Below are 22,809 nucleotides of genomic sequence, written 5' to 3'. Positions count from 1 at the left end.
GTGATGATGAGTCCATGGAAGAGGGCATGATAGGAATGAACAAAGGAACCTGGTCAGCATATGACTTTACTAGCTGGATACCTGTGCTTCACTACGAAACTATGTGATCGGGCTCAATATATTGACATGTAAAGCCTGCAGGCTGGATGAGTCACCTGCTGGCCACGCCCACACCTGGTCTAGCAAGGGGGGAGTGGGAGTAGAACATCTAACTCTTTAGCATCGACATATGTTAATATAATACTGTATAAGGAATACTGATGATCTGGTGGTCATTTCAAAAAATCCTTTCTTAGCGAGCACCTAGAAGCCAAGAGGAACATAGGTGCCAAATGTCAAGTTTGTAGGCTTTACCATTCTGGAGATTTTGTGATGAGCGAGTGGTAGTTGGCTTTTATATTTATAGCTACAGACAGTCCTAGTTAACAGTAATTGGGACTAAGAACTCCATTACTAAGTTACACAGTTGTTAAGGCACAATGTCATGTGATCACATAAACTTATGACAGCAGTTTTGGCAACTCCAGTTGCTACTGTTAAGTGAAGTCTTTGTGGTCCCAGCATTGTGTGGTCATGTATTCGCCTTTTGTCACTTCCTGCCAGCTTTCCCATTGATTTTGCTTTCAGAAGCCAGCAGGGTACTTAGCAAATGGTAATCAAATGTGATTGCATGCAATGTTGTAACTGTGAGCCGGTTGCCAAGGGCCTGAATCACAATCACATGGGGATGCTAGAGCAGCTGCAACTGTGAAGATTTGTCATAAGTCCCTCTCCTTCAGTCCTGTAACTTCAAATAGTTGCTGAATGAGTGGACCGTGCTTTCTTCTACTTCTCACTGCTTGTGAGGCATGTCTAGGCTGGGGATGCTTTGTGAAATCCATGTACCTGCAGAACAATGGGCTGGTGGAAGGTGAGATGGCAGGGCGACTGAAGGGCAGGGAGGCCAAAAGGGCAGGGATGGGAGAAAGATACTGTAGGTGATTGGGAGACTTGAAGAGCACCCTGCAATCTTAAACATGGGCAGGCTGACAAGTGCCTGGATTTTGATCATGTGACTGCAAGTGTCATGCCCCAGCATATAACTTAGATATACTATTGTTGCTCTCTAGCCCCATCTAGTGGCCGGAGGGACAAATACCAAGTATATTGTTTGAAGTTGACCCATCAGCCGCGCTCTCAAAACAACTGCACGCTGGGAAGCCAGGCTCCATTTCCTTTAGCATTTGGAGATGGCAGAAGCACAAAGACGACTCCATCTTAATCTGTGGCACATGGTGATCCAAAGACAAACCCACATCCTACACACAGAGCATCTCTGGTGAGATTTAAATTGCTTGTATTTATTAATGTTATGTTCAGCAGTAACTCAATACTGTCTATCTTCTTTTTTAATTTTCATTCCTTTTATTTATTTTTCTTCTCTGATCTTTCTATTTAAGACTTCTAATGTTAAAACAAAAAGTGGAGGTGAGAAGAATGTAAACTACAGGCATTTGCAGATGAAAAGAAGGACTAGGGGAAACATGATAGCAGTGTTCCAATATCTCAGGGGTTGCCACAAAGAAGAGGGAGTCAAACTATTCTCCAAGGCACCTGAGGGTAGAACAAGAAGCAATGGGTGGAAACTAATCAAGGAGAGAAGCAACTTAGAACTGAGGAGAAATTTCCTGACAGCTAGAACAATTAATCAGTGGAACAGCTTGCCTCCAGAAGTTGTGAATGCCCCAACACTGGAAGTCTTTAAGAAGATGTTGGATAGCCATCTGTCTGAAACGGTATAGGGTTTACTGCCTAGACAGGGGGTTGGACTAGAAGACCTCCAAGGTCCCTTCCAACTCTGCTATTGTATTGTATTGTATTGTATTATTGTACTTGATTTTTATTCTTGGGGACCCATTAGAAATGGTACCCAAATTGATAGAGAGAATAGAGGAATATGGAAAAGTAGCAGGTTTGAAAATAAATAAAGATAAAACGAAGATTTTGACAAAGAATATACCACCAAGACAAAAGGAAGAATTGGCAGAAGCCTTGGAGATTCAAGTCACAGACAAGGTCAAATATTTAGGGATATACTTAATTGCAAGATGCGGCACACTTAAAGAGAATAACTATCATAAACTTAAGCAGCAGATTGCGACTGACTTGATGAAATGGGAAAACCTACAACTATCAATGATAGGGAGAATATCTACAATTAAAATGAACATCTTATCCAGAATTTTATATCTGTTCCAGACAATTCCAATTAGATTAGGAAAAGACTATTTTGAGGAATTAAAATCGTACTGAAGTTTATTTGGCAGGGGGGGAAAGCAAGAATAAAATTAAAACTGTTACAAGATGCTAGAATAAGAGGAGGACTGGCCTTACCTAACTGGGAATTATACTACCAGGCAACAAGTTTGATGTGGGTTAAGGAGGGGATAACATTAAGGAATTCTAGATTATTGACTGTAGAAGGACATGACTTACTGTTGGGATGGCATGCTTTTCTATGGTATAAGGGAACTAAAACACAGGGTTATTTTAGAAGACACTATATACGGGAGGCTTTATTACTGAATTGGGAGAAGATCAAAAGGCAATATTATTTAAAAATCCCAGTCTGGCTATCAACTATTGAAGATTTTTCATATGCAATAATATACAAAAAGGAACAAACAGTTAGGTATGGTGAAATATTGAATGCAGAGAGTGAACTTAAATCTATGCAAGAGTTGAAACAGGAAGGAATAGGAATAAATTGTTTTTCATATGTGCAAATACAATCTAGATATGATGAACATCGTAAAGCGGAAGGTTTCTATGATAAAATGACTGAATTAGACAAAATTTTGACAGGTACTGATGAAAAAGTAATTAAAAAACTATATAGACACTTACTAGAGGTTAAGTTAAAGGAAGAACAAGTTAAAGAATCTATGATAGCTTGGGGGAAAAATTTTGGACATGGGATTGAACTAGAGAAATGGCAGAAATTGTGGTCTCAAAATTATAAAATGACTATGTCAACAGCATACAAGGAAAATGTGTATAAGCTGTCTTACAGGTGGCACCTACCCCCAAACAAGAATAGCAAGAATGTCCAAGAACAAGTTGGAAAAGGGTTGGAAATGTCATCAGACACCGGGTTCATATTATCATATGTGGTGGGCTTGCATAGAAGCTAAAAGGTGCTGGACTAAAATCCACACGTGGTTGGAGAAAATGATACAAAAACAATAGACCTTAAATCAGAGATGTTTTTATTGGGAATCATACCAGAAACATATAATAAAGATCTGAAATATTTGATTGTAAATGTTTTAACGGCAGCTAGAATTGTATTTGCAAAAAATTGGAAAAACGAGAAAATACCAACGCAGGAGGAAGTTATTTGAAAAATAATGGAATGTGTTGAAATGAGTAAATTGACATTCGAAATTAGAGAAAAAGGAGATGAACAATTTTATAAGGTATGGGATTTGTTCTACCAGTGGTTAGATAAAAAAAATATGGAAATGAAAAATCTTGGAGAAGTTTTTCATATTGTAATAATAGAATGAGATAGGTGATACCATAAAGACATATAATTATCAAATAGATTTATAATGATGTAATGGAATATTGGTATATATATATTGGTATATATATTCATATATATATGAATCGAATATCTAGAATATTTTGTTTAAAATGAAGGAATAACAATTGAATATATGATGTACAATGATAATGATGTATCTATGTATATTTGATGGATAATTCGTGACTTTATATACAATTGAAAATCATGATGCACAAGTACAAAATGTTGGAGAATTTTTTCATATGGTAAGAACAATAGAATGAGATAGCTGATACTATAAAGACATATTATTACTAAATAGATTAATAACGATGTAATGGGATGTTGGTATGTACATTTATCTATTTTTTAGAATATTTGTTTAAAATGAAGAAATAACAATTGTAATGTAATGTACCTATGTATACTTGATGGACAGTCTGTGATTTTATATATAATTAAAAGCGGTGATGCACAAATGTTTGCAACCAAACGACACGCTATATGTATATGTATTGATGATGGTTTTATGTTTCATGTGTTGTTCGTCTTTGTCTGTCTAAAAATATTTTTTTTTAAAAAAAAAACATCTATCTTGTATTTGGTTCTCATTGTATGTATCCCTATTTTCCCATATTTCACCATATCCTGTTTTTTCAATAAAGCATTCAGATCTACGCACACGGTCTGTTTATTGGAGGATAGGTGAGTTTATCTGCATGTCGAGCTGCACGCAGACTAAGGTGTAGTGTGGACAGAACAGAACAGCTGCATCACCTTTAATTTCAAGAACCACACCTACCATTCATTCATTGCAGCCCTGATGTTGAGCAGTTGCTGAATGAATGGTCATTAAATTAGGACTAAACAAACACAGAATTATATTTCTAAGAAAACTCATTACTGCAAGATCATTACTCTGGGCTGGATCTAGATTCAGTAACAATTAGAGTAGATCCACTAACAACCCTAAGTGTTATTATGTTGGGATATAACTTAAGAAAGTTGTAGCGTAGTAGTTAAAGTGTTGAATAAGTACTGGGATATCCAGTTTAGTCCATCTATAACCATGGAAGCTCAATATATTATATCGATTGACATGTTTATTCATTCTACTTGTAAAACACTGAATCAGTACAGACTCATGGTTGTTTACAAAATAATCACTAAATTATCTATGGTAAATATAAGGAAATTAAATTAAAACAATCAGTAACCAACCAATGTTACAAAAATTTGATTATAATATTCATAAAGTAATGGAAAAACAATTACAATATAAAATTATACCGTAATTTTATAATATTAATAAAGTAATGGAAATAATTAAAAGTCCAAATAAAATAATACTAACAATTAAATCAATCTAAGTAATTCAAAGCAAAACAAATTAATCTTATTACTGCTGGAGGAATGGTGGAACCTAAACCTAACAAATAAATACATTAAATAAATTTAAACAAACCTGTAACATAGAACAAGGTCAATGCAATATCATTATTACATGGGGTAAGTTGAGATTTATGTATGAGATAAATGAGTGAATGGTAACTACATTGAACTTACCAACATCTGCCCCACTAAGGCTTTTTCCCAGAGGCCAGGGCCTCATGTCAATGGGTTTTCCATTAATAGTGAGGGACTGAACACACCCTTGGAAGCCATGATTGATTCCGACTGACTTCACAAGCCAATAAACTGTGGGAGCACCGCCAAGATAGAAGGGAGTCCGAAAAGTAATTTTGCTATATTGACCCTAGAAGCAGAAAGTAGACAGAGAGGAAACACTGATGAGAAATTAGGCAAAAGAGTAAATATAGAAGCCACTTTATTCCAATTATTACATTTCTTTCTTGCTTTTCCTCCACAGATTTTAGTGGGGCACATAATGTTCCTAGTCAGTTCCTTACTGAACAATTTAACTTAACCAAAATGGGGATTCACACCATGTCTCAGGCAACTCCATAACTAGTTAAATGTAGCTATGATGAAATTTCTATGATGAAATTGCTCGGAATTACCATTTTTTTCGGAGTATAAGAAGCACCCTTTTCCCTCAAAAAAGAGGCTGAAAATCTGGGTGCATCTTATACACTGAATACAGCATTTTTTGCCTCCTGAAACCCCACCCACTTTGCAAAAATGGCTGTGCATAGCCTTTAGGAGGCTTATAGAGTGCTCCTGGGGCTGGGGAGGGCAGAAATAAGTGAAAAACGGGCTATTTTTGCTCAATCAGGCCCAGCCTCCCGAGCACTCTACAAGCAAAGGCTATTCATGCCCCTTTTTTGGTGAAAAATGGAAAGTCTTTTGGAGGTCTGCAGAGTGCAAAAACTATTTTTTTAATTTGCCTCTTCAAAAACTTGGTGCATCTTATACTCTGAAAGTCTTACTCCAGTTGTAGGAATCCAAGATTCTTCTTAATTGGTTTTTTTTTAAAATAAATCTATTTTACAGTTTTCTTCACTATTAGAATACTGTTCGGTTTGCACAACTGCACATTTTTGTGCAGAGCTCCTCCTCTGACCAGTAATACTGTTCTCCAGTTTTTGTTCTAAAAGGCAAAAGAAGGATAAAAGAAGTCCCATCAATGGTCAATCAAGAGATATTTCAGGTTTGCTGGTAAAAAGACTTTGGAAATGAGGAAATGACTATAGTAGGGTTGAATTCAATTGAAATTAGAAGGGAGATTCCTCCATTCTATAAGTTTTGCAAATATTTTGATTAGCTGCTTCTTTCTAAAGAAGCTGCACTTTCCAGCTCCATGTGTCTAAACCTCAGCAGGTTTAAGAAGTATGAGCTTCAACTCCCAGAATTCCCCAGTCAGCAATTCTGGGAGTTGAAATCCACACATCTTAAATCTGGATATAGAATATATAATCCATCTTCTTCCTGGAAAAACAGAGCAAAGGACCTTGTATCTCTGATTTAGTTATTATTTTTAGCTGTATTTCCTGTAAACTGGCTTATATAGCCATTTAAGATATCATGTCCATTATTCTTTTCCTTCATTCCAATACTACATTGGATATATTGATACACCAAAAAAAAAAAAAAAAACCTGAGGTAGCTCTAGCTAGTGTTATTTTGTACTTCCATCATCACTTTTATCCTCCTAAAAAATGCATGGGCAGCTGGTTAAACATCGGAAGGTGGTACTGATGTAAGGTTTTTCCTTACTCAAAATACTTACAGTAATAGAAGCATTCCTCCTTACCTGAGTGGGAAGCACTGACTATTGATTCAGAGATATTTTAAGATATATTTTTATTTCAAAGTGACAAAGAAACAGCAAAGGCACTAGTCTAGACATCTGGAAAACCAAGGGAAGGAAACAGAGAGACTATATAAACGATACTAGGGATAGTACAAGCTAGTGACAGTTTAAATTAAGTTCTGGCTCCCAAAATATATAGTTGGCCCTTTAAGGAAATCGGACATATGTTTAATGTGGTTTGCTCCAGGCATTTGCTCTGTCTTACATAGCATGTCTCTATTTTGTTTGTAAGACCAGAAAGAACAGCTATCCTAATAGCTTACAGCATGGCAAATGAAGGTGTAAAGATTGCTGGAATTCCTAGCCACTGTGGAAACACCGATCAATTTCCTCTTTCTCTTTAATGTTGTTTGGTGGTGGAGGAGATATGTGAGTTGTAGCAAATAGCTAGAGCATCAGGTGTAGCTACCTGTCAAAAATTTTAGTTTGCTTCAGAAATATCTTGCTATTGCTTAACAGAACAGAAGACCAAGATACGTGTAAATAGTAGACTAGACTTTCACTATGTGATAGTGATCAGGATCTGTCTAAATACTGAAATCATGGTCCAGGAGCTCCATGGATTGAAGCACCAATATCTTTAGAGAAACCACTGAAAGAAGAAGTCATCCACAAAGTCATTGTTACAACACAAGTACAACAATGTGCGGATGTAATCAAAAGAAGATGGAAAATACAATTTCTACATGACACCCAAGATAACCAACATTAGCAGTGTCAGGGGAAAAAACGCCTGATATCTGAGATCAATGGATCGGGCTGATTCCCCCTTCCGCATATCTTTTGAAATATTAAGAAAAATAAAAGTCTTTAAGAAGTATTCTAATTAATAAACAAACTTTAATAATAAAATAATAAAAGTAAATGAAACAGAAATAACTAATGGTTACATTTTGATAATAAAAAGCTCCGGTAGCCAAGTTGGCAGCCGAACAAAGAAGAAAGGAATTCTGGAATGTGTGACGCATGCGCAATAAATCACTTTCAGATAACATTTTGTTTTATGACCTGCGCAATAAAGCTTTCTTAGTTTAACTCTTGAGTGTCAATTTAGGCAGTTCAGGCCTAGCAAACTTTTTAACATCGTGACAAGCAGAGCATATTGCAGGCTGATTCTGCTGACTGCTAGGGGTTCAATCCTCACTGGCTCAAGGTTGACTCAGCCTTTCATCCTTCCTAGGTCGGTAAAATGAGGATCCAGATTGTTGGGGGCAATAGGCTGAATCTGACAACAATTTAGAGAGGGCTGTAAAGCACTGTGAAGCAGTATATAAGTATAACTGCAATTGCTATATTAATGCCTTTTATCACCAGTAACTCACCTGAGATTTGCCAGGAACTGGTGGACTGTTATCCAAACTAAGCCATGCATCTACTCCATCTCTAAATACAGTCACACTGTGCCAACTGCCCAGTTTAATTTTGTCCTTGCTTGTCATTGTTGCAATTCCAGTTCCACAGTTGAACCTGAGATCAATATAGGATAATGTGAGATAATCAAACCTAGATACCTGGGTGCCTAAATTTCAGGATGTTTTTTTTTTTGCAGACCATCACAATGGCTTTCTCTATAATCAAAGATCACACAGTCATTTGACATATATTGATATTTTTCTATTAAAAGGAAATCTTTAAATATAATCATTTGAAGAAATCACCAACATAGTATTGACCATATCATACCTACCACACACTTAAAGAGAGAAAAAAAAAGATTGCCAAATTTTGAGGTTTCATGACCTTACACCCAAAACTCCAAAGAAAATTCTGGAAACCCTTGGCAGATTTTGAGCATTTTTAATTTTTAACCCTGCACTATATTACCAGAATGTTAACTAATTTTACCTCTTAAGTGTTAACAATTCCATATTTTCATGGCCTTAGTACTGCTACAGAAGCTGGCACTTTAAAAAAATGTTTTTAAAAAAAATATCCTTATTTTAAATTGTCCCTTTATGTTTCTTTTAATGTGAGCAATAGGAAAGGTCTTTCTTAATGCTTTTCTTTGCAAAAGGACTTCAAGGATTTTGAATCCTCTAATTGTAGACATGAAAAAGAGAACGTCAGTTAAATAAATAAGAAACTACCAACTTCCTGAAACAATTCGAAAATTCACAGAGTCTGCCTTGCTGATGGCACAATGCAGCAAGGAAATGCTCCCAACTCCCTTGATAAGAACAAGCACTATAGTAATAATTCCAGTACTTTATATATGAAAAGAAGCTGCCACTGAGTTGATTGACAAGAAAGAAGAAGACTGCAAGTTATGGTCTCCTGATCTCCTGACCTTGCGCTTATCTCCACTTATTTTTAAGTGAACGATCAGGAAAGAGTAAAAAGATCCTGTAGCTATTTTTCTTCATTGCTTACCTGAATTGGACGCTTTGCCTGATGATTGCCAGTGACATGAAATCACCCCGACCGTGCTCATTCTCTCCACAATACAGAAGCAAACCATCCTCTCCTTCTGCCTAGGAATGTGAAAAGAAAATCTAAAAGTCATTTAGAAGTACAGTGGTACTTTGGAATTGGACTGTTTTTGAAACTCTTCAAATTTGGTACTCAATGCACTTTAACGTGAACATTTTGTCTTGGTACTCGTCATTTGTTTGGCACTCAACACACGAGCTGGAACTTGCCAGTGTCGGTTGCCTTGTGACTAATACATTATTCCTGTTGGGAAAAATTTGTTTGGTACTCGACATTTTTGGTACTCGTCACATCACCTGGAATCAATTAACAAGTACCAAGGTACCACTGAGCATTGTAAAGCTGGAAAAGGTATAGATAGAGGCATACGAAAAAGGGGACAGTTCTCCTTTAAAGGGACTGTACCATGGTGTATGTGGGGTGTCTTTAGTTCTGAACAAATAATATGACTAAATGTATGCATCATGTGAAAAATGTAGACCAAGAAATGTTCTTCTACTTTCATTATTTAGAACTTAGGGTCATGGCCTCAAATTAAATGTAGTGATTTAAAACCATAAAAAGAAGTTTATTTAGGGGATTGGACTAGAAGACCTCCAAGGTCCCTTCCAACTCTACTATTGTATTGTATTAAGTGGGGCAGAAGTTCCTGCACAAAACGTGGAATTAACTGTTATCAGATGGAGTAATGGTCACTGGTATAGATTGTTTTTTTTAAAAAAGAGAATCAGACAAATTCATGGATTGGATTGTCAGTCTTGATTGCTGTAAATATCCCAAGATCAAATGTGGCAGTTTTTGTGTGTACACTTTTGTGTCAATTTTTGACTCCTGGGTTAGACTCTGCCATTGCCTGCTTCCTATGATCGAGGGCGGATGAGAATAAGCACAGTCCCAGTTTCACTTAGGAACCACTTTATTTAATGATCAAGTTGCTGGTCCCAGTTGTGGTCACTGTATGAGGAGTACTTGCATGTTCTTAATTTGGTACTGTTGTAAGTGAAGCCTACTACTCTTTACAAAAGTTGTTGCATGGGGTATGAGGAACCTGTGCGTCTGCCTTCGAGTCACTTTGTGCCTCTTACAGACTGCCTGAACAAGTCACTGCAGTTTTCTTGGAAAGATTATTGAAAGTGATTTTCCACTGCCTTCTTCCAGGGGCTGAGAGTGACAGGCCCAAAATCACCTATCTGGCTTTGGGCGTTCTAGGTGAGACTAGAGCTCAGGGATGCCACGTTTCTAGTCTACTGCCTTAATCACTACACCAAATTGTCTTCTAATGGAAAACATTATACTCTAGAACATTTCACTACTTTCTGATTCATCAGACATTTCTGATAACTATGATTTATTTATTAATCTCAAGATTCATGTCCTATCTTTTTCTGATTAACCCTACTCCCCCCCCAATAATCTACATGCTTGTCACCCCAAATTAAAATTAAAACTTAAATAGTTGTCTTATCTAGTGTATACATTTTGCTTCATTTCACTACGAAACAAACAGGATAGGAGGTTATATCATTTTGCATTTGCAACTAAGCACAAGTCACCAAACAGTAGTCTCTAAAATCTTTTTTAAATCCCAGATTTCTACATATTAAATAAAACATTCTATTTATAGTGCATCTGTTTCTACAGTCCCCCAAAAGCACATAATCTATGGGTAGGGTTGCTACATTCCTTTGTAATATATTAAATTCCCATATCATTATGGGATGATGTCTAATGTGTCACTTCCAACATCTCCATTCAACATGGTTAGTCACTAGGGAGCATGGAAAAGATCAATGATTCTTAATAGTGATTTCAACCAGGTCTAGGAAAAGCCACCAAATTAACATATTTACAGGATCAAATCAATGGACCTTTCTTCCAGATAGATCCATATTAACATGATACATTCCTTTGGGAGAAAAATGCATGGGATTTTGTGAACAATTTGGCCAGGATTGTTCGCAGGATACAATTAAAAAAAAGGAGGCCACAATGGCATAGTTGAAGCTCTACCCATTTTTAAAGTGTGACACAAAAACAGATTTCAATCATATCATTTTGACTGCTATCTTGATTTTTTGTATTATATCTAATGGTTTTTGACCAATTTCCATTCCAGTGTTCAAAGGGCCAGTGATATATAGTGCCAAGTGGGAAACTCAAATGATTGTTTCAATTTCTCTGTAAAACCATGTTCTGATTTAACTAACGTTTGTTGATTCTACTAAAACGTTGACACATTCTGCATATCAAATGCACTATTTTAAGTTGCTCTCATACAGAACGGCACAGAAGTATTCTGCAAGATGCTCACGTTTTCTTTTCTTTCTAAATGTATTAACAGATTTTCTTTGACTCATTCATCTGTTGGTTCAAGTGTTGCATAGGTTTTAACAAAGCCTTTTTAGTGCAAGACTGCATACACTTACCATAAATTCAACAGTAATTTGGAATGTCTGATAGGAATTCTTAAGAGGCTCAAAGGAGACAAAGGAATATCCAAAGAATTGAGGATACTGAATATTAATATCTGAAAGCCAATAACAAAAATATTGCTTAGCAGTTAACCATCAAATAATAGACTGTAGAGAGTCTCAGTCATCCAGGTCATGGTTGTTCCAAAGGTGCTTTTTCAGGAGGCAAATGGACTTTGTTTTTTATTTGAAGATGTTCTGCTTCTCATCCAAGAAACTTCTTCAGTCAATATAAATAGGGTATTTATTATCAATATATTTATATTGGAGAAGAAGACTCCACTGTCCTGTCAGAGCTGAAGAAGCTTCTTGAATGAGAAGTGAAACGTCTTCAAAGAAAAAAAACCAAGGAAGTCCAGTTGCCTCCTGAAAAAGCACCTTTGGGACATCAAATAACATAATCAATTTTAAACATTAGATCACAACATAATCTTGGTACATTTAGCATTAGATTTTAACAGTCGACTGCTTAAATTTTACTAATTTGTCTCTTCATTCCAAAAGTTTGAAGAATCACATCTTTCTCCCCATCCTTCTGTTCTAAGTGTAGCCTTGAGAATAACAGTTTCAGTCCGTTCCTCATTCAAATGTCAAACCTTCAATGCAAGACTTTGCTTTAAGGGAAAAAAAAGTCCATGGCCAAATTACAATATATGGAAAGGTATATGGAATGGCAAAAGTTAGGGGAATTCAGAAACAAAGCTAAGTTTGGGACACCCCAAAACTGTGACGCTGACTCTGAACAACCATAAAAATAGAGGCCTTTGGAAACTCACAATCAGGATACAATTAAAAGAAGACATGTCTTGTTTTTTTGACCTAAGCAGCTGGTCATTAAAGTTATATTGCCTCTCAAAAGGTATGCTGTTTACTCAACCTAGATAGTAGATATGAATTAAGTTCCCTCTAGGTTTTTGTGAAACCCACCATCTGCCCAAAAGCCAGCTGTGTCTTTTCCAGTTATGGTTCTTCTATGCTTGTAAATGCACTAAAGTGTCAACTCAAATATATGAAATGCTGCTCTGCAAATCTGTCCTGAACAAAGAAATCTTCAGAACGTACAGAGAGTTACCAAAGCTTTCCAAGCAAACCAACCTTCTGAACAACTCTCCCCTCCTTTGCCAAGGTTGCAGTGGCAACGAGAGCCACTCCGCTCATAATCATTGATGCAAAAGCTGTTGGTGGAGCAGATGGTTTCATCGCAGGACTGATCAGATTGTCGCACAACTGACGTCCCGCTGTTCCTCCTGATGGCCTTAGCGGTAATGCTGGAAGGGATTGTAGCGCGGGGTAGGAATGTAGTTGTTGCCATAGAAGTGACAGGATACGTAGTAGGTGAAAGCAGCCCAGAAAGGAGTTCTGCATTAGATCCTTGTATTAGGTTGGTTTCAACCAAAAAATTTGTATTGCCTCCTTTGATGGTAGGAAGTGGTTTGAGCTAATGAAAAAACATTATTTAAAAAATGTGTTTAGTAAGGCCAAAGCTCAATAGTGCAGTTCCTACAGCTAAATGTTAATCATAGATAGGATAATGATATGCAATAATTACTCAATCTGATGTGATAGCAGTAGAATGATTTGCTACCAAACTTCTAGGATAGAAGTGTCCTACTGTGTCATCTCTTAAGGAGAAGAAAGCTTTAATTAATTTGAGCCAAAATACTGACCAAATGTTCATCTTCACATCCTCCTGGTAATATGTCCTGGTAATTATTTTTATATGACATGGCTCATGACATTGCCTTTATTCTATACTTTAAACACCCTCTCTTCTAATCACTGGGGCACTGGATTTCATAGCTATCTTGGCCGGGACTGCAAAAGAGAGAAAACACTTGGCTTTCGTAGGCATATTGGCAACACTGAAGCCTCCAAGATGGCCTCAGTCAGGGAGGGGGTGGGAATAGAGATAGCTGGGGTTTGTAGCCAAAACAAAATTGTTTCCCCTGAGAACCAAGGACATTCCCACAGCTGAAAAGAGGAGGAGTGAAGTTTCCAAGCTACAGGACAGCACCTTGATTGGAACCAGTGGTGGGTTCCTACCGGTTCAGCTGAACCGGTAGTGGTTTGGCAGCCTGGGTCACTGGAACTGGCAGCGACCCAGACCTACAACGCCCTGAACCAGTTCTCCAGGTGGTGCCATAGGCACCGCCATCATGTTTTTTGCTTCTGCACAAAGCGAGCTCACGAGAGAACCAGCAGTAGTGTCTGCCAGAACTCACTCCTGATTGGAAGAGGTGACCGATTGTTTGGGAAAGAAGAGGAAATGTTACTTTTAATTAGGTGAAAACCACAGGAATCTTTAGAGTCTGTGCCAATATATGTCCAATAAACCTATTATTTGAGGAACCTGCTTGCCTCAGAGTTCTGTTTGCTAAGGGTGTATTACCTGGAACCCTGACACATATATGACCATGTAATGCCTGATCAGTGTTTTCTCAAAAGCTTAGGAAGAAAACTTCATAAAACACTTCATATACACCAGTTTAACTTTTTTTTAAAAAAAATAACATGTTAATGTTCTTTTTAAAACTACAGGGCTTTTGAGAGAGCATTAGGCCTGTGTGGGAAAAGACATCAGGATTCTACATTGCTGGTTTTGTTCCCAGTGAGTATTTTGTCCATTATTTCACATGGTTTCATACACCCGTGAGATCTGCACCTGCTTTCCTTACTTGTTCTGCATTAAAGTTTAAGGACAGTATCACTTTACCAGTCTAATTATTGTGACGGAATAGGATTCAGCTATTTGAGCTGCATATTTCTGTCAGTTAAAGAAGTGATGGATAACACATCAGTGTGGTCTACTGACTGTGACTTTACAAAGCTAAAATTATTGCAGTTTTTTATTCCCATGGAACTTAAGCAATTGCAGTACGGAAAGGAATATCCTTTCTTACAAAGCACAATAACTTTGAATCATCTATTGATCTGACTGAAGAGATATAGCTCAGGAAAACACACGCCTGTAAAAAGCCGTATGCTCCAGCCAGAATATCTCTATTCAAAGCATCTCATATAGCAAGCATGGGAAATACTTTTGTCCAAGATCTTGAAATGACAGTGCCAACAGAACACTGAGGATTCCCCCCCCCCCTCAGTGTAAAGCAGCTTCTCACATCTCCCTTATCCTATCATGAATCACCTCCCATGGCTGTGAAGTTTGGCCTGTCCTTCAGGAATATTATGATAAGATAACAGTCTATTCATATTTTCTCTGAATGAATAGGGAGAGGGGAAATTGGGATGCTATCTGCAGTCTCTAACTTTGGAGTGAAAATGTTTTGGAATGCAAAGCTAACCTGGATTTTTTCAAAAGACTTTTTTTTCTGGCAGTTTTCTTTTTCTTACAAAATCCTATCCCCGCCAAAAAAAAGGCACTAGGTACATTTTTCTTTACATACTTTCCTTTATACAGATGGTCCTCAGCTTACAATCTCAACTGAGCCCAAAGTTTCTAAGTAAGACATTCTTACTTAGTGAACCTTGTCCCATACACAGGTGGCCTATGTAGCTGCCACACTGCACCATCTTAATATTAAAAATGTAAAAATATGAAGAAAAAAGAATAATATATTTATTCCTCTACTAACAGTGAGCTTCTTCAGCTACTAGAAGGGGGAGGAGAATGCTGAGGTATTTTTGATTGAAATAAAGTCAGTATAAATGAAACAGAAGTTATACGAAAGGCAGGCTTCAGTTACGTAAAGGAAAACTCTGCTACGCTTCCCTTTTAAGCAATTATACTCTTCCCCCTCATTCGGTTTGTTTGAGTGAAAACAAATATGTCTGGGGGGGAAATCAAAGGCTTTAGAGGATCAGAGAAGGAAGAAAATATTCAGACTGAGTCAAATGCAAATGAATACTTAATATAACCTCCGAGCGTATATTTGTCGATAGACTTGTATTTAATCTCTATTTAGGCGTTCTTGTTTAAATACTACACAAAGGATGTTAAGCAACCAAAATGCCAGAGTGAGACGTGGGGATGTACCTCATCGATATAAATGTCGTAGTCTGAATCATCAATATCAATTCCATCATCATCACCATTTCCAGACTCAGTCATGTATGGATGTCCGTAGCTTCCACTCCCTAACACTTCTGGGTCTGAGAAGATAAAACTGGCATAGTTACAAATGTATGTTTTTGATATAGTGTCATTTTCATATAAAGTAAATGCAGTGAAACTAGCTTTTTTTTTTTTTGAGAAATGTCTTTGGGAAAAGAATAGACTAGAACAGAATGTTATTGTCACTTTGCATGTACACTAATCAGCAACACTAATTTCATTGCATTCAGCTCTCAAAAGATAACCATTATGCATATACCCACATATATGACACAGAAAAACAACACAGTCTAGTTCGGATGTATGTATATATATATATGTTGTATTTGTACTGATAAATAAATAAAGGGAGACTAGTATAGATCTATTTTGAGCTAATTAGCTCTCATCAGCTAGCCATACCCTTACTGGGATTTGAACCTGGGCTGTATTATATCTTAGGCAGGAGTCTTAGCCACTAAGCCACAGGCTCGCCTCCTTATCAGTTGAGCCAGGGAAATAGGTATGTATTTGTGTTACAACCCCTGGTATGCCTAAATATGGGAGGAAGGTCACTACTCCCTCTTTCTGTCTTTCGGCTCATCACAGATATATATGGCGGCTGGGGGGGGGGGAGAATCCTGCAAGTTTACAAGATAGATGGCATAAGGAACAAAGATGATACAGGATCTAGTAGTCCTGCTCTAGATACTTGGAAAGAAAAGATACTTCAAAAGAAAAAGACAGTGAAGTGGATGTGTGGGATCTCTAACAATGCTTCCAGCTCTAAGCACATAGCACTTATAAGCAGTATCCTGAATAATGGGAAGCAAGCTTCTCAGCTGTCCTTACCACTCTCTGTATGGACTTTCTATCTGAGGCACTGAGGCACCAAACCAAACACAGATGCAGTTTGTTAAAATGCTCTCAATCGTGCCTCTGTAAAAATTGGGCCGGGACAGAAGGAGAAAGATGTGCTCTCCTCATCTGATGCAGGAAATGCAAATGCTGGTTTGCATGCTTCACTAAATAATGCTGGTTTGCATGCTTCACTAAATAATGCATAATCCTCACTTCATAATACCAAACACTGGCACGATTAATTTAGTTGTGGGAACAAAGAAGAAGTTCCAGATACGATTCCAGAAAACAATAATTATTCTAGTCTATAACAAGTAAGGGATTTACACAAATGAAATGAAAGTCAATTCAACATATCCTTTTGGGCACTGATGTACATTAGAATTCTGATATATATTTTTTGCCGAATATAAATATAATCCATGAATCATGAAAATCGTTTCATAAATCACTTTATTTCCTTGTTTTACAATAGCTTAGGGCAGGGGTCCCCAACCCCCGGTAAAGATCTGTGGCCTGTTAAGAACCAGGCTGCATAGCTGGAGGTGAGCGGTGAGCTTACAAGTGAAACCAAAACCACCTCCACCCCTATTCGTGGAAAAATTGTATTCCACGAAACTGGTCTCTGATAACAAAAATATTGGCTTAGCATTTATGCAGTGATTAATTGTAAAAAATTGGCACTTTGCCCTTATCCAGTTTGTGGATAAAGGCAAAGATTGTGTTAATTTTGTGCTTTATTAAAATACAAGTTTTTATCTGTTTGCCTCCTTTATATTATTATTATTGGTTAATCTTTGGTGAGATTCACAGCCTTTGGAGCTGGTTGGTAGCTCAACAGCTCGAGTCCTAACCAAGGACCTAGGAACTGTTAAGGTAACGTCGGAGGATATAAGCTGTTCCAAGTAGGGTGGTTTTTTTTGTAGAATCAGAATGTTCAAGTCCGATAAATTTAGAATTGCCAAATAGCGAGGTAGCCCTTTAGGTATTGCTCCAAGGGTTCCAATTACAATAAGGACAACGCACAATTTATTTTTCCACAGTTGCTCAACATCAATTTGCAAGTCCCGGTACTTTGTGAATATTATTATTATTATTATATACTTTATTCATTAAAACTCACCCAACTGAACATTCAAAAATGCATTACAAATACCGGTGCTAATGGTTGATAAGGCTTGCTGCCAGCGTCCTAGGCATCAGCCAAGTACCTTCTTAAAATATAAGATGTTCCGAGTAGCACAATTTTTTGCAGTTCCGCTGGTGTTATTGCAGGAAGCTGCAATTTTTTGATGTATCTTGTAAATTTTTTGGACATGTTGCCAAGTGCCCCGATGACAATGGGTATCACTGTTACATGCTTCATCCATAGCCGTGAAGTTTCGATGGCCAGGTCGCAATATTTCATTATTTTTTTCTAGCTGTTGTTGTTATTATTATTATCATTATTTAAAATGGCTTTTTGTATTTTCCTCTCCTTTTTCAGTTCTATTGTTTTGTGGTTTTCTTTAAAGCTGATCCTTTAAAATGGATATAGATATTGCATTCCCAATATTACAAATACTTTATGAGCCTAACGGAGCAATCCTAGGGAAGTGTATTTCATTCTTGAATGATCAAATGTTTTTAAAGTGCCATGAAGGACATCCCATAGCTCACTGGAACTTATTTTTGTGCAGATCTTCAGTGTGCAATGAATATTAGCACTTTTAAGGCAGACCTCCATCTGTGTAGTCCTGTAGCCATAATTAAGGATGGGGAGGTGAGGGGCTCCACCGAAGGTATTGAGGGGAAAAAACATCCATTCTAACAACTATAAAGCGTAGGTCAGGGGTGTCCAAACTTGGGAACTTTAAGACTTGTGGCTGGGGAATTCTGGGAGTTGAAGTCCACAAGTCTTAAAGTTCCCAAGTTTGGACACCCCTGGCGTAGGTTAATCTAGGAGTTGGCAACACTCAAAGAGACACAAGGGCCCTAACCGGAAGCCACATTCTATTCTGGAGCCGACTGGTAGTCCGAGTCTCCCACCATAGAGTCTCCTCCTAGCACGGCATCCTTTTCCCCCTACCTGTCCTAACTAAAAGCTCTATCAATGGTGGAGCCAACCGGCAACAGGAAGACGCAGCAAAGGGACGAAAGAGCCACATGCGGCTCCAGAGCCGCAGATTGCTGACCCCTGGGTTAATCAACCCAATTCTAACAAGTAAGAACCTGGTCAAGCCTTTTGCTGTTGCTAATTTAGGTAGCAATTCAGTTCAAGAACTGAACTGAAGCCACCTTATGAAAGAGTTAATACCAGAAGTTAGTCATATTTGAAAAGTAGTTCAATTCTTGGTCTACACAAGGAGATTCTGTCTAATGGCTATAACAAAATGAAAAGAAGTGTTTCAAAGTCCAGTGACTAACTTGTTGGCCTTGGCAGTGGAAACATTAGTGTTACTAATTAGTTTTACTAAACCACTGGATATATGTAACAGCCCTGCTATTTACAGGTCCTGTAGCATCTGTCACCAAATAAAAGTTTATGCCATATAGTAAAAAGTGTGCTCACCAAAGTATTTTACTTTCATTGCTATTATTATTTGAAAAATGCCATTTATTATGATGTATTATTTATTTATTTATTTATTTATTACTTGAACTTATTAGTCGCCCCCTCTCCCCACAGGGACTCGGGGCGACGTACAAAAGTATTATATAGCGTACAGAGGAGGTAAGAATAAATAAATAAGTTACAATACCTAAAAAAGTTAAAACCCCAGTGAAATTAACCCTTAAAAACTAAAATTACCAATTAAAAATGCCCTGGGCTGGAGAGGTTGTAGTATTATGCCAGATCAGCTAGTCGAAACAGGTAGGTTTTCAGCTTCATACGGAAGGAGCGAAGGTCGGTTGTTGTCCTGATGTCTGGAGGGAGGTCATTCCAAAGGGTGGGGCCCACTACAGAGAAGGCCCTACTCCTGGGCGCTGCCCTCTGGCACTCTCTGGAGGACGGCACCCGGAGTAGTCCCTCTCTGTGTGAGTGGACGGGTCGCAGGGATGTATGGGGCAGGACGCGATCCCGCAGGTAACTAGGCCCTGTGCCATGGAGCGCTTTGAAGGTGGTAACCAGCACCTTGAAGCGCACCCGGTAGGCCACAGGAAGCCAGTGCAGCTCGCGCAGGATAGGTGTTATATGGGAGAACCTCGATCTCCCCATAATTACCCGCGCGGCTGCATTCTGGACCAACTGCAGTCTCCGGGTGCACCTCAAGGGGAGCCCCATGTAGAGAGCATTACAGTAGTCCAGGAGAGACGTCACCAGCGCGTGAGTGACTGTGCGCAAGGCCTCCCGGTCCAAAAGGGGCCGCAATTGGCGCACCAGGCGAACCTGGTGGAACGCCCCCCTCGCCACGGCTGCCACATGATCTTCCATAGACAGCCGGGAATCAAGGAGGACGCCCAAATTGCGTGCCTCTTCCACCGAGGCTAATTGATCATCCCCGATGGCCAGCGATGGCATATGCTGGTTGAACCGGGAAGCCGGAAGCCACAGCCACTCTGTCTTGGAGGGGTTGAGCCTGAGCCTGTTGTCATCCATCCAGACCCGTACGGCTTCCAGACACCGGGACATCACTTCAACAGCCTCGTTGGGGTGGTTTGGGGTGGAAATGTACAGCTGAGTGTCATCAGCGTACAGATGGTATCCCACCCCTAAACCACGGATGATCTCGCCCAGCGGCTTCATATATATGTTGAACAGGAGAGGCGAGAGGATCGACCCCTGTGGGACCCCACAGATAAGGGGCCTCGCGGTCGACCTCTCCTCTCCTGCCAACACACATTGCGTCCGGCCAGAGAGGTAGGAGCGGAACCATCGTAATACGGTGCCCCCGACCCCCAACCCCTCCAGACAGCGCAATAGGATACCATGGTCGATGGTATCGAAGGCCGCCGAGAGGTCTAATAGGACAAGGATGGAGGAACAACCCCCATCCTTTGCCCTCCAGAGATCATCCACCAACGCGACCAAGGCTGTCTCCGTGCTGTGACCGGGTCGGAAGCCGGACTGGCGCGGGTCTAGATAATCAGCTTCCTCCAGGTGGCGCAGAAACTGCTGAGCCACCACACTCTCAACAACCTTCGCTAAGAAAGGAAGGTTGGAGACAGGACGGTAATTTGCTAGCTCCGTTGGGTCCAGAGAAGGCTTCTTGAGCAGGGGCCTCACCACCGCCTCTTTCAAGGCGGTTGGTAAAAGGCCCTCACCCAGCGAAGCGTTCACCAGCCCCAGTAGCCAGCCTTGTGAGCCCTCCCAGGAGGCCAGTACCAACCAGGAGGGACACGGGTCCAATAAACATGTGGTGGCTCGCAGTCGCCCGCGCAACTTGTCCAAATCTTCGGTGACAACAGGGTCAAACTCCTCCCAGCATGGTCTCTCAAGACTAGCCTCAGACGTCCCCACTGGAGCACTGAGGTGGGTCCATCCCCTTTGGATCCGATCGATTTTATCCTGCAGGAACTCTCCAAATTCCTCTGCCCGGCCCAGCAATGGGGGGTCCCGTTGCCCCTGTGACAAAAGGGAGCGGGTCACCCGAAACAGGGCGGCAGGGCGGTTCTCTGCGGACGCTATAAGGGTGGCACAATACTGACGTTTGGCCACTCTTATTGCCACAAGGTAAGTCCTTACGTAGGCTCTTACTTGTGCTCGGTCGGATTCGGAGCGGGAGGACCTCCACTTGCTCTCTAGGCGTCTCCTAAGGCGTTTCATCGCCCTTAGCTCCCCGTTAAACCAGGGGGCCCGGGTAGATCGTGGCCATCGGAGAGGCCGCAAAGGCGCCACCCGATCTAAGGCACCGGCGGCCGCATTATTCCACGCGGCTACCAGGTCCTCTGCCCGGGGGCGGGGCAGGTCTGCAGGAGGTGGCCCAAGCTCTGCCTGGAACCTATCTGGTTCCATCAGACGCCTGGGGCGGAACCATCTGGGATAGTCTGGTTCCGCCTCCCCGCGGTGGGGAGCAGCGCCAGGGAAGTCCAGCTGGAGAAGTGAGTGATCTGACCATGACAGGGGCGTGATGACTAAATTCCCTCTTCCCAGATCACTCGTCCACTGGTCGGAGACAAACACAAGATCCAGTATGTGGCCTCTTTCGTGTGTGGGGTCCTGAACTACTTGAGTCAGATCCATGGCTGTCATGGAGGCCATGAATTCCCGGGCTGCCCCGGATGCCTCTCCCGTCGATGGCAGGTTAAAATCCCCCATCACTAATAGCTTGGGGGTTTATGATGTAAATACAGCAAGGCTGAATGTTCATATTGTAAATATGAAGGGCTTTTAAAAATTTGAATATAGATATTGTTATGCACTCATGTTCCCCTTATGCTAAAGATTGAATAAAACAGAATAACTTGAGAATTGCAGTTCTTTCCTTCTTTGTTAGCCAAGTTTCCAAAGGTGATTGTTACTATTCTCCAAAAGCATTAGTAAAGGTTCCCTCAAACATATGTGCAAGTCATTCCCGATGCTCATCTCTGTTCCAAAGCCGAAGAGCCAATGCTGTCTGAAGACATCTCCATGGTCATGTGGCTGGCATGACTAAACACTGAAGGCGCACGGAACACTGTTACCTTCCCATCAAAGTTGGCCCCTATTTTTCTACTTGTATTTTTTACGTGCTTTCGAATTGCTAGGTTGGTAGAAGCTGAGATAAGTAACGGGAGCTCACCCTGTTATGCGCCACTAGGGATTCAAACAGCCTAATTGCCGACCCTTTGATCGACAAGCTCAGCCTCTTAGCCACTGAGCCACCGTGTCCCTTTCCATAGGCATAAATGGGAATTAATAATCTCTTTAAGAAGGATTGAAGTAGAAATGTCACCAGGGCAGGTTAAACTTCTTAGTTGCCCATTATTCTGTGTAACACCAGTCACTGTGAATCAAATCTGCTTCTCTGATCCCTCAAGTGGATTGGTTCAGGGAAAGGGTGATGAAGGTTACATTGGATTTTTCGGTAACAAATCAACATTGTGGGAACCATCAACCATTGTTTCCTTGCTTTAGAAATGTCTCGCCCTTAGTTGTGAAAGTTCTTAAAATATTTTCATTCACAGATAAACAGGATGTCAGAAAAAAATGTGTACCCAGTAACAAGGATTTATGACCTTCTGGCCAAAACTATAAATGACTATTATATCT

General features: G+C 39.8%; 1 protein-coding gene across 2 annotated transcripts in view; it reads right to left on the bottom strand.

The window, feature by feature from the left end:
* EGFLAM (EGF like, fibronectin type III and laminin G domains) overlaps positions 1–22,809 on the bottom strand; it is a 139,882-nt gene that overhangs the window by 38,280 nt on the left and 78,793 nt on the right. The window contains exons 8-13 of one of the 2 annotated variants that reach the window (XM_081941153.1): positions 15,720–15,835; positions 12,821–13,163; positions 11,681–11,781; positions 9,195–9,295; positions 8,147–8,291; positions 5,117–5,306 (exon numbers count right to left, since the gene is read on the bottom strand). In XM_081941153.1, the coding sequence (XP_081797279.1) occupies positions 5,117–5,306; positions 8,147–8,291; positions 9,195–9,295; positions 11,681–11,781; positions 12,821–13,163; positions 15,720–15,835 (996 nt within the window). Of the gene's footprint in view, positions 1–5,116; positions 5,307–8,146; positions 8,292–9,194; positions 9,296–11,680; positions 11,782–12,820; positions 13,164–15,719; positions 15,850–22,809 lie in introns of both variants that reach the window. The other variant, XM_081941154.1, reaches the window with a different exon arrangement.

Source organism: Natrix helvetica, assembly GCF_964273705.1.
Source record: "Natrix helvetica genome assembly, chromosome: 2".
NCBI lineage: Eukaryota > Metazoa > Chordata > Lepidosauria > Squamata > Natricidae > Natrix > Natrix helvetica.
Note: the sequence above shows the minus strand (reverse complement) of the source record. Positions and strands in the feature narration are given on the sequence as shown.